General features: G+C 38.5%; 2 protein-coding genes across 2 annotated transcripts; one reads left to right on the top strand and one right to left on the bottom strand.

Moving 5' to 3' along the window:
• Positions 1-2751: 2751 nt before the first annotated feature.
• On the bottom strand, positions 2752-5043 carry LOC131324019 (uncharacterized). Its single transcript, XM_058355850.1, has 3 exons — positions 3915-5043; positions 3455-3790; positions 2752-3356 (listed from the first exon to the last, which is right to left on the bottom strand). The coding sequence occupies exons 1-3, from the start codon at positions 5041-5043 to the stop codon at positions 2752-2754; spliced, it is 2070 nt and encodes a 689-aa protein (XP_058211833.1).
• Positions 5044-7747: 2704 nt separating this feature from the next.
• Positions 7748-10990, top strand: LOC131323252 (flavonoid 3',5'-hydroxylase 2-like). Its single transcript, XM_058354946.1, has 2 exons — positions 7748-8695; positions 10174-10990. The coding sequence occupies exons 1-2, from the start codon at positions 7790-7792 to the stop codon at positions 10804-10806; spliced, it is 1539 nt and encodes a 512-aa protein (XP_058210929.1). The 5' UTR covers positions 7748-7789; the 3' UTR covers positions 10807-10990.
• Positions 10991-12998: the final 2008 nt, after the last annotated feature.

Genomic DNA, 12998 nt, shown 5'->3' on the forward strand with positions numbered 1-12998 from the left:
ATTACATTCCTTTTTTTAGAAACAGAAACGTAGCCTAGTCTTTCTAAAACCTAACCTTGCTACTGAGACCTAACCTCCTCCCACTACTACTACCACTGCATTGTCGACTAGACATAGGAGTAATTTATTTCAATCATGTGCTGTATTTATGTACACACCCCATAGGCTGAAAAGACTACTAAAACAGGAAATTCGAACCTTATTGATTCGATAGTTTCAAATAATAAGTGGTAGCTATTTTGTGTAGGAAAATTCTAAAATCAGCCCAATGGGCTGACAATAATGAGAGTGTGAATGTGTTTTAAAGGGTGTATACAGTACACAGAAATACGTGTTTTTCTTGTCTTTTAGTTTGTTTATTGTCAGCCCAGTGGGCTGATAATAGCAAGACCGTTTTGTGTATTAGACATTTTATTTCGCTAGTGTAAACGGAATTGTTCTAATTTCTAAATAAGAAGTCCAGAATGTAATGATATTCAAAATGTGAATAATTTATACCGCAAAATGGAAAACTTGATCTAAAAAAACAAAACATAGAATCCTATTGGGGCACGAGCACCCACTATGCCTACTCTCTCTGTGCCACTGCCTGCATCATTTCGATTCAGAAAATGCTTTGAATATGTTGATGTATGGTTTCACCTACATTACTTGAGACCCATGTGCCTCAGACGGCTTTAAGCACATCTATGTTGGATTTCGTATCTGAACATCTGTGCTCATTAGAGTTTAAAATCATTGCATAAAACATGAAAATATTATTGCTTGTAAAAATTAAAGAAATTAAGGTAATAACGTAACATTTGATTCTATCTTCTCTGATCATCTTCAATTACGTTCATTATTTTCATAGATAGATGACGATGTTTTCATGAACCCCAATCTGCCCCCTTCTCTGTTGGTGGTATAGAGAAAAAACAAATAACCCAAAAAGCACACTGAAATTCACACCCAGATAAACCAATTACAAGCAGGGCCGGTCCTGATTTTAAGCAAAATTGTAGCAAGTATGTTGTGATTGACGTTCTCGAAAATATGAATCTACTAAAACCCTTTTGAAAGAAATGATAGCGAGTATGTTGTGGTTGACATTCTCGAAAATATGTTGTTCTTCAGGATGAAATGATGAGATTTTCTATCGTAGTCTTAAATTTGAAGGAATATTATTCAAGTAAACGGGGTTTGCAATGTAGTTAAATTTTCTCAAAGCTTTGTCCGTAATTCATAAGCTAACTAGACAAAAAATAAAGTAGTTATTGTCATGAGTGCGAAATTAACACATGTAAACCACCAACAATAAAGATGGAGAGAAAACGCAGAACAAAACACTTACACCAATAGATTTTTTTTTCTTTCTTTTTTCAATTTTTTTATTTTATGAGTTTTATTTGAGGTAATGTGTTAGGTGTCCAAATATGAATTACTTGAATTGATGGACTGTAATTGGATTGTGATTAATTGTTCAATTACTTTTGGATTGGACGTTCAATTCTTTTTGAGTTAGGTGTACAAGAATATTAGAATTAGGTGTTCATTTATATTTGAGTTGAGTGGAATAAGTTATTCACGGAGTCGCGCAATCTCATCCGTGCGATTCCACAATTAATGGTTGAGATATGTTTTTAAACTTTGATCGGTAATAAATATCTCAAATAGTTTGTTTTTAATTCGGATCGTCCAAAACATTTTTGAACGCGCGAGATCAAGCTCTGTAAAACTTATTCGTTGGTCCTTCGTGAATAAGTTATTCTCTGTAAAAAAAAAACAAGGTTAGCCCATAATTAATAATTTAATACTCCATGTATATTCTAAGCAACAAAAATCGTTTGGGTGTTAGTAATTGACCGTTGAAGCTCTACACAGAGCCGCCTCTGAGGCTGCTCCCGTGAAGTTCCATTCCATTCGAACTCGCTGGACAGGACTAGAATCAAACTTTGTTCGTTAGTGCGATAGTCGTCTACGTTGAAAGCACGAGCGATAGGTATTTCTGATTTATGTTGTGTGCAAATCCGAACCGAAGTCACTGGATCTTAGCTACTCTATAGTGAGGCAGGATTTTTTGTGCCGAAAACCTCTTTGCGTTTGTGCCGAGAGATTTTTTTGCCGTTAGATTTAGAACATTAAAAAAAATCAAAACATTCAACGGCCGAAAAATCTCTCGACATGAAAGCACAGAAATTTTCAGGACAGAAGAGATCGGATCCTTCTATAGCATCAGTTAAATCACTTCTTTATTTAGTTTGACACCAACCTCAAACAATACCCCACCTACTTTTTACGCCACCATGAAGCACCTGATTCTTTTTGCTTCTTCTACTAGAGAATGTCTTATCTGGAGATTTCCGTAACCAAGAGTTTAGAATGTTCAATCCTGTGCGTCCAAAATGTATTGAACGATCCAGATTTTTAAATTATTTTTTCGGAGAAGAGTTTCCCAAAAAAATTTATTTATAATCGATCCGGACCATTGATTGCGGAGATGAACGGATGAGATTGTCCGTCTTCGTAAAAAAATTGTTAATTAATGGCGGAGCCATGAATAAGAAAACTCCTAAAACAAAGTATTGTTGCATAAGGTGGAACATGAAACCACAACATAAATAAAGATTGATTCCTACGAATAAACGAGAACCTAAATATGTGGGGTAACCGCACATATTATTTAATAACTAAGAAAAAACTAATATGAGGTTCGTGCTAAAGACACTTATTTAGAGTTCCCGAATTCCTTCGCAACACTTCGGTCGAAAGCTACATAGCATCTTTGCACGTTTGGCGATTGTGTTTCCCCATTTTACCACACCTCCCACATCTAATAAAAGTTACGTTCTCCCCCCCAGAGGGAATTCGCTTATTTTTGGGTCGCCCGGGTGGCTTCTTGCAAAGTGGAGGAAGGAGAAAATCCTCATCAACCAGACGCTCGGGCATCCACACAGTTGGTATCGAGTGGATCGAGCTGGAGTAAGAGACATGAAATGTTTGTGAAAAGTAGTAGGGGTCAACATACTCGGTTATATCCTTCCCACTCGAAGAAAGCACGATAACAGCGTGGGCACATGAAAACCCAGTAAGTTGCCATTTCTGGCATGAGCAAATACGCCTAATAATGTCAACTGTTACGTTTGGAAACGAGTGCACCTCATAGACACCATCACCGGCTGCGCTGACTACCCATGTCCTTGATTCATTGAACGATGCCCTCATCCTCTTATCCATTTCTGGGCAGATTTGGCACCCCCATTTGCTTGCTTCTTCTCTCCTCTCTGACATTAGGTTCATGATCTTCTTCCTTAACTCATCAACAAGAATTGTGATCGAAAGGTGCCTCTCAGCCTCGATCCACGCATTGAATGATTCTGCAACATTGGATGTCATTTCACAGTAATGTTGTCCCCGGAAAAATGCGTTGCTCCAATTTTCATAGTGTAAATTAGTTAGGAATTTTGCACCTTACCATCATCATGACTCAAAAGCTTAGTCATGTTTTGGTGGAAAATCTCCCGTGTAGGAGCATACGCACACCGGACAAATTCACTCACCACCCTCTCTCTATAAGCTCTGGTTGTTCCTTTCAAATGATCTCTCAAATTCCTCTTCAAGTGGAGAAGACAATACCCAAGACCAGACTCTAAAAATATGTCCCGCCTAGCCATAAGCAACCCCGTATGACGGTCCGATATGAAGGTGATACCCCTCCCAGGCACAAGCATTGAACGTAAATGCTCCAAAAACCAACGCCAATTTTCGTAAGTTTCATTATCAACAATTGCAAAACAGATTGGAAAAATACCTACAACATATCACAACAATATGATAACTATATTAACCACAAGATTCCAGGACTGAAATCCACCATGTTACAGATGAATACAAAATGTTACAATAAAATAATCGCATTTTTTAACTTTATATACCTTGGTTGCCGTTCTTCCCGGTGGCTGCCATTATTGTTCCCCTGTACCTCCCTTTGAGATGGGCCGCGTCAAGGAAAATTAGGGGGCGACACTGATTGAATCCTTGCACACATGCACCGAAAGCAACAAACAATCTCTTGAACCGCTTAGTTTCCTCGTCACTTTCCAAATCTATGTGGCTGCCCGGGTTCGTGCTTTTGGCTACGCCAACATACCATTTCAAACACGAGAAAGATTTCACATAGTCACCAAACACGAGACCCCTGGCCTTCTCAATGCCCCACCATGCCTGGTGGTACGAGATATTTAGACCATAATCTCTTTTAATTCCTTTGACAACATCAACAGGCTTTGTTTGATGTTTGCCCAGAACATCATCGCCAACTAAGTCAGCAACCAACTCCGCGGTGGCATGCGGGTTAGTAAGCGTCCGTACAGCAAAACCACATGTATGAGCTAGGTCCATGGCTAAGATATGAAAATACTCATTCCCTGGCATTATTCTGGCATGGACATGCCACATGCATTTTTTGACGGTTCGATATTTGCATTGGGCGGTCACACGAACTTTGTCATTTTTTGCCAAAGTATATTCGAACCCCCGCTCGACAGCATATTTTCGCAACACATTCTTGAAATCTGGAGCGCCACCCTCAAACCTTTGACCAACCCCTGTAATACCATCCGACCAATCGGAAGATAGCAATTTAACCTTTTTGTGGGAACAAAACGAAGGAATGACGTCGTCATCGTCAAAAATCATGGTCTGCTTGCCCTTACCGGTATCGGATATTGCAGTTGGGGTAACTTGAACAGCCTCATCCATGAAAAACTTTGCACCATCTCTGACCGTGACCATAATATCCTCGATACCAGCATGCTCAGCATTTTGGAACATAGTTGTCAAATCGTCATCGTTGTCCAATATTATATGTTCTGTATCGTTGAGAGAATACTTCAATATGACAGAATCCGGGTCAAGATCAGACCACCGGGCACATATTTTATGGATGACAGTGCTGAAATCATGCTCTCGATTCATCCGAATGGCTGCAAACTTGCCATCATGTTGACACATCGTGATTAATTCACTTGCCATGTCAGTCCTGCATGGAATATAGTTTGTCATTTATACCACATTTGTACATAATGTTGGAATGGAATAAATAGACATGGTAATGGAATAAACAGTACTTATTTTATGGTAATGTAACCATCAAATGAAATGATAATTTAACCATCTACACTCGATACGGTTTGAATAACTACTTTTTTCTTGTGGTAATTTAGCCATGAATTTTTCATTTCTGTTTGGCCAACCTGAACAATGAAAAAAAATTGCAAAGTTGTGGTCAACTGATCATGTTGTATTCATAATAAAAATCGTTATGGTAATTTAACCATATAATACCATGGTAATTTAACCATGTAACAGTTTGATTAAGGTAATTTAACCATGTATTTTGAAACAAGATCAGAGGGAAATAAGATTTTTTTCCGTTCAGTTGGCCAACTTGATCAATGAATAAGGCATGAAAATGTAAATGCTGCATTATGACTTTTAAGAAATAGATACATGGATTGAGCAACCAAACCCGTTTCATGGTAAATAATGCAAACAAATAACCATGAAACAGCAAAACAACAGGGGGTCTGCTAAAACTAAACCAGGCAAATGATACAAACAAATTACCATGAAACTAAGACCAAAAACACCAGAATTCCTTGAACAAAAATCAGGAGCGTACCTTGTAGAGCAAAAGAGGATGAAGAAGCACTGCAAGAAAAATGAAAATTGGTGACGAAAAAGTGGCGATGAAATTTAATTTTGTCACTAAATGAGTATATTTGGTGACAAAAAAAATAAATTCGTCACCGTTTTGACAACTTCCGTGACTAAATAATTTTGTCACCAATTATACCTGTTTAGCGACGAAAAAAATATTTTCGTCACCAAAAGTACCCATTTGGAGACGAAATACATTTTTTGTCACCAAAAGCTTAAAAAAAGGTGACGAAATTATTTTTTGTCGCCAAAGATAGTCATTTAGTGACAAAAAAAAATATTTCGTCGCTAAATGAGACCAATTTAGTAACGAAATATTTTTTTTGTCACAAAATGCTTAACTTTGGTGACGGAAAATAATTTCGTCACCATTTTAACGCTTTCAGCGACAAAAAATATATTTCGTCATCAAATGGGTACCTTTCATGATGAAATTTATGAATTGCGCTTTGTCACTAAATGTATTTCGAACATAACTCTTTACTAAAAGCTCCGATTGAGATAATTCAAATTGAATTTGAACAATAACTCAATTGCCTACAACTTTCATGTTTATCAAAATTACTAATTTTAATGTTTAAAGGTTCAAAATTACATTTGAAATATATTTTTATGTTAAACATATATGTTATATATTAGATATTTCAAATATTTACTAAAAAGTGTATGTGGTGTAGTTGGTTAGAGCTTGCGCGAAAAATTCAAGAGACTCGGGTTCGAAACCCAGCAAGAGTAAGAAAGAAGGATTTTTTTCCCATATGAAAATGTCTTCTGTAACGAAAATTTTCGTCACCGATGAGACTCATCAGTGACGAATTTTTTCGTTGCCAAAAGGAATAATTTATGACAAAAAATTTCGTCGTCAAAAAGCACAATAAGTGAGGAAAAAAATTTCGTCACCAATTATTCACTTTTTTATGACGAAATATTTCATCATCAAAGGACACTATAGGTGACGAAAAATAGATTTCGTCACCAGGTAGGAATCCTCGACAACCTTTAGTCGACAAATTTTTTTTCGTCACCTATATTATTTGTGACGAAAAACAAGCAATTTGTGACGATATTCATTCGTCCCCCAATGTAATTTTTCTTGTAGTGAATGACGAGTTTGAAGAAGGACGAGGATAAGGATGAAGAAACAGACGTGGGAGTTAAATATGGAGAAAAACCGTCCTCTATCATCCGAAAATGAAGGAACTGATCAATTAAAGGGATTTGTGGGAAGTTTGAAAGTTTGAAATTTGGGATCTCTTCCTTCCCCCTGTTCAATCTCTAGTCTATTTGAAACAATATTGAGACGTGACTATAGGGCGTAACTGTAGGGATTGGAATTCATCCTCCCTCACTCTCTCTCTCTGTCTTCATCCGTCCCCCCAGTTTCTCTCTCTCTCTCTCTCTCTCTCTCTCTCTCTCTCTCTCTCTCTCTCTCTCTCTCTCTCTCTCTCATATGTTTAATATTTCTATCAATATATAATATGAAAAAAGAATAAAAGGGTAATAAATGTAATTTACATATTTCAAGGATGAAATCATAAGCATTAAAAAAGGGGAGGATGGATTCTTACAAAATATGAAAAAATAGGATGGATCTTTAAATATTCCTAAAAATATTACCTATGGCATTCTTTTCTTCTTATTATTATTAATATTATTATTATTTTGCTGCAATAGGCTGTGAATGATATGATTAAGTATGCGTTAACACTACAGGGGCATGTTTAAACTTATATGAGGATTACAACTGGGTATGTGAAAAAGGATTAAAATAATACATTAGGATTTTCCCATAACAACGGAGGGTAATATGGTCATTTTATACACTATGTGGGAGAATGAGAAAATTCAAGAATGCAAAAAGTACCTCTCAGCCTCTTTCTCACTTCTGCCCTTTAAACTAAAAAATTGATAACTCATTCTCTAAACATGTGTCCTCAAATGGACCATCCAAACACCCATGCATAATGTAAAAAGTGGAAAAGCAAAAGGCAAAAAATGGGTTGCCAAACACCCCCTAACATTCTCAGAGGCCCTATATATACATTTGGTCGTTACATTTTCCAGCACATCTAGCTAAGGCATTCACAAAATGGCCATAGACATAATCTGGTTTAGGGAGATTGCAGCAGCAACTCTAGTCTTTTTTCTCACCAGGTTCTTCCTCGGTTCCCTCCTCCTCCTCCTCAAACCCGCCCGTAAACTCCCGCCCGGTCCGAAAGGATGGCCGGTCATTGGCGCCTTACCCCTTCTCGGAACCATGCCTCATGTCACCCTGGCCCAAATGGCCAAGAAATATGGACCCATCGTCTACCTGAAAATGGGCACTTGCGACATGGTGGTGGCCTCGACTCCCGCGTCGGCCCGAGCCTTCCTGAAAACCCTGGACACGAATTTCTCGAACCGGCCACCCAATGCCGGCGCAACCCACTTGGCTTACGACAGCCAAGACTTGGTCTTCGCTGACTACGGCCCGAAGTGGACGTCGTTGCGCAAGCTGTGCAACGTGCACATGCTCGGCGGAAAAGCGCTCGATGACACGGCCCACGTCCGGGCCACGGAGCTGGGGTACATGCTCCGGGCCATGGTCGACTCGAGCAAACGGGGAGAGCCGGTGGTGATATCGGAGCTGATGACTTACGCCATGGCCAACATCGTAGGGCAAGTGACAATCGGGCGTCGCGTGTTTGTCACGCACGGTTCGGAGTCGAACGAGTTCAAGGACATGGTGGTGGAGCTCATGACCAAAGCCGGACTGTTCAACGTCGGCGATTTTATTCCTGCGATCGCATGGATGGACCTGCAAGGGATCGTCGGTCGCATGAAGAAGATGCACAGCAAGTGGGATGCTCTGATATCGAAGATGGTAACGGAGCACGCTGAGACGGCTCACGATCGTCGAGGGAGCCCGGACTTTCTTGATGTTCTTATGGCTAACAGAGAACAAAATTCGAAGGGCACTGGACTTAGCATCACCAACATTAAAGCGCTCCTTTTGGTACGTGATCTTGGGCTCTCACTCGTAAGCCAATTCGTAATTCAGAAACTCTACATGCACAGATTTTCGTGAACAAATCTCGATGCATGTGTTGGAATTGTTCGATATGTGTTTTCTTATTGAAAATAATGAAGGATCCATACATATCGGACGGTTCCGGCCAATTAGTAATTTAGAAACTCTACGTGCACAAATTATCATGTATAGATCTTGACGCATGTGTTAGAATTGTTCGATACGTTTTCTCTCATTGAAAATAATAATGAAAGGACACGTGTATATTGGACGATTCTTTATACATCTGTGTTTGACAAATTAACCAGTAGTAATTTAGAAACTCTACGTGCACAATTTAACGTGTACAGATATTGACGCATGTGTTAGAATTGTTTGATACGTGTTTTCTTAGTGAAAACAATGAAGGATACACGTACATCAGACGGTTTCAGGCACATCTGTGTTTGATAAGCCAAATTATCATGTACAGATCTTGAACCATGTACATATGTTAGAGTTGTTCAATTAATACTTGTTTTCTCATTGAAAACCACGTATATCGGACAGTTAACACCTCTGTGCTTGATCGAATTAATACGTACACATAAATGTTTGCAAATACTCCTAACATTATGTGGCAGTAATTCCTATACTTTTAATTTCTCGATGTTAGATTTGTGGACCACATATTTCATTAAAGGAAAGGGATAAGGTATTGACTACGTCTAAAAAATACGAAGGCACACAAATCAAGAGAATTTTTTCTGATTAGTCAGGATAGCTAGACCTGGTTACACGCATCTCAATTTATTTTTGAGAGACTAATTTTTTCGACCCTAAACGGGGGCTATCTGTCCGGACTTACGTGCCTGCTAGAATTAGGGGTCTTTGAGCCTCGAAAAAGACACCGTTTGAAGGAGGTCTATAAAAGCTGATACTCCCTCCGTTCCTAAATGTTTGGCACTTTCATGCTTTTTATTGTCCCATATAATTTGTCCATTTTGAAAAGTCAAAAGCAAAATATAGTAAACTTCCCATGTTACCGTTTTCTTTTGGGCACAAAATTTCAATTTCAAATTTTTAAATACTATTCAAAGTACATTAGAAGGGTACGATTGGATACTTGATTTTTGCACAATACAATAATATTTCTTCCTTAAAAGTGAGAACTCCCAAAAGTGCCAAACATTTAGGGACGGAGGGAGTAGTATATAGTCAACAATTTCGGACCAAAGCTTAAGAGGGAGCAAGTCTCTTAAGTCTTAGATCATGACCACGAGGCCAACACCTGTTACTTTTGCTTTGAGATTTATGAGATTTTCAGGAGATCGAGACGGTAATTTCATCATTGTCATTTATGTAGAAATCCTAAACTAGAGAGAAGTAATTAGTTTTCCTTTAAAATTTTCCCTCCCTTTCCTTTTCACGTTCCAATTAAGCTAGCCAAATAATTCCATTAATTATTTTCTCTCTGTTGATAGAATCTATTTACCGCCGGTACCGATACATCCTCCAGCGTGATCGAATGGGCACTGGCTGAAATGGTGCTGAATCCCGCCATCCTCAAACGGGCACAACAAGAGATGGATCAGGTCATTGGAAAAGACAGGAGATTACAAGAGTCCGACGTGCCGAAACTGCCTTACCTGCAAGCCATATGCAAAGAAACCTACCGGAAGCACCCTTCCACCCCGCTCAACCTCCCCCGGATCTCGTCCGAAGCGTGCGAGGTGAACGGCTACTACGTGCCCAAGAACACGAGGCTGAGCGTGAACATATGGGCGATCGGGAGGGACCCCGACGTCTGGGAAAACCCCCTGGAGTTCGACCCGGAGAGGTTCATGAGCGGGAAGAACGCGAAGATGGACCCGCGGGGGAACGACTTTGAGCTGATTCCGTTCGGGGCGGGGCGGAGGATATGCGCGGGGACCAGGATGGGGGTCGTGATGGTGGAGTACTTTCTGGGCACGTTGGTGCACTCGTTCGACTGGAAATTGCCGGATGGAATGGCTGAGCTGAACATGGATGAGGCCTTTGGCCTTGCTTTGCAGAAGGCCGTGCCTCTGGCGGCTATAGTTACCCCGCGGTTGCATTCAAGTGCTTATGCTATGTAGCTAGCTAGGTTGCAGTTGTAGCTAGGTCCTAGTGTGTTTTGTGTTGTTTTGTTGCCCTCGCTGTCTGGAGGGTTTGTGCTGGTTGTGCCTGTTTTTTTTGTCTTCCTAGATTGTTTCTGTTGTTCTTATTTCTGGGGTATGCGACCCTTAATTAGAACGTGTAGCTGGTTTCGTTTTAATGCAATAACTTGCCTAATAAGGTACTTTTAGGTGGACAGTGTGGTGGAAAAACAATTATGTTACACCACGGTTATACCGATCGGTATATTGCACGTCTACGTGGGCTCACTCCGGACCTCACAAAATTACAGAAAATACTTATAAATTTTAATGGGCCTTGTAAGAAAACATACTTACCGATAAAAACATATTTACCGATATGCGATTGAGTTGATTTTTTGCAGGGTTTCATAAAAAATATTTTAAAATTTATGGGTATTTTTATGTATATTTTGTGGGACCCGGCCAGGGTAGGGCCCACGCAGGTGTGCGGTATAACCGTGCGGTGAGTGTAGACTTTTTGGTGGGAAAAACCATGGAACGTAAGTTTTGAAGCACGTTTTAAAACTGTATATGCTTTTGTTTGAGCTTGTCCCATATCGATTAATAATCACCTCCAAAACAAGTATTTGAGCTTAGACTGCCTCTCAAGTTATTGCCAATTGGTTATAAGTTAGATGATTTAACATAATGTCAGAGTTAGGTTTTTGGAGGCTTTTGGATAAAGCTCTATTTCGTTAATGGTTGGTTCTCCCTTTGTTTGTCGTATATTTCTTTTAAGTAAAAAAAAAATCGAGACGAATCAACAATCCACAAAAAATTGGTTCAAAACTAAACATGAAAAAAATTTCAAATAAGAACAAAACGTTATCTTTGAGAAAAAAGTTAAGTGGAATTAAGCCTAGTTTATCATTTCTCCGTCTTGTGCTTGTGGTAATAAATCGCGGCTCTATCTAGACTTGTACGATCCTGATCGTTTGGGATTTTGAATTTGGATTTGTAGGTAATTAGTGTAAAGAGAAATAGAATTTTGATGATCTGGGCCACTCAATGTAATCAGAACGTGATTTTAATGGTGCTTGCGAGAAATCAGCAAAAAAAAAGATCGGGAAGGGCTTCATCTGAAAAGTTTTTTATTGAACGGTCCAATAAAAAACTGCTCAAATCAAGCCCTTCCCGGTTAGTTTTTTTTGCCAGTTTCTTTCGGGCACCCTTAAATCACTTTCTGAATACATTGAACGGCTCGGATCATCAAAATTTGATCGAGAACTATAAAATTAAAATTTGGAGGATTTTTTAAGGGTTTTTTTTAAGTGTTTCCGAAACCGCCCCGTATGAATAATGATTAGAGATAAATAGATAGAAAAATGAAATAATAATTGGAGAGAATGTAATGAGTACTGTAGGAGGAGAAATAAGATAATAATTACAAATCCAAAACCAAAAACCCTTAAACGAACATAGGCCCCGTTTCGTTTTCTTTCTAAATCTTCCTTTTCAATAAAATGATAATTTCAAACTCAAATATAATGAAAATGAAAAATAATTTTTTAATTTTTTTTACACTGTTTAAAATATCTCAATGGGATCTATCAAACAAGATCTATATTGGTAAGAAAATTATTTGCGTAAACACGTGATTTTTGAGCTTGAAATTACCTTCTTTTTCTAAAATTTCCTGTTTTTTAAAAAGCTGAATACCCCTATACTCGAATCTCCTTAATTTCTGTGGGGATTTATGGATCCTGATATTGTCGCTCTGTGACTTATTTTCCGTCCTTGTAAATATGACATGGTCTTGATAAGCTCTTTAGGATGTACCGTACCATTTAATTGCTTCAGCTTATAAATTTTTAAATGTGGTCTTACTCATTGTGAATTGAGATCTCTAAACGGAAAATAAGGGTAATAATTGAAGATATGGGTAATAAGTGGAGATAAATAGAGAGAGAAATGAGAATAATAATTAGAGATAGAGATAATGAGTAAAAACAAAAATGAGAGTAACGATTAAAAGTAGGGATAATAAGTTTTTTCTTAGTTAATTTTTTTTTCCAAAAAACAAAACGAACAAAAAGTTTTTCTCTGGCCTTCTGGGTACTTTGTTTGTGGAATTGCGGGTTGTGAAGAAGGCAAAGGAGGCCCACAACGATATATTGGATTCCATTCCCATTTTCAATCGGTTTATTTTT

Source organism: Rhododendron vialii, chromosome 4a, assembly GCF_030253575.1.
Source record: "Rhododendron vialii isolate Sample 1 chromosome 4a, ASM3025357v1".
NCBI lineage: Eukaryota > Viridiplantae > Streptophyta > Magnoliopsida > Ericales > Ericaceae > Rhododendron > Rhododendron vialii.

Excerpts from the sequence above, each read along its gene's own strand:
- LOC131324019 (XM_058355850.1), bottom strand. The coding sequence starts at position 5,043 with ATGACAAACTATATTCCATGCAGGACTGACATGGCAAGTGAATTAATC. Across the intron at positions 3,791-3,914 it reads CGGGAAGAACGGCAACCAAG|GTATTTTTCCAATCTGTTTT; the intron begins GTATATAAAGTT and ends GATATGTTGTAG. Across the intron at positions 3,357-3,454 it reads GCTTTTGAGTCATGATGATG|AATCATTCAATGCGTGGATC; the intron begins GTAAGGTGCAAA and ends CCAATGTTGCAG.
- LOC131323252 (XM_058354946.1), top strand. The coding sequence starts at position 7,790 with ATGGCCATAGACATAATCTGGTTTAGGGAGATTGCAGCAGCAACTCTA. Across the intron at positions 8,696-10,173 it reads ACATTAAAGCGCTCCTTTTG|AATCTATTTACCGCCGGTAC; the intron begins GTACGTGATCTT and ends CTCTGTTGATAG.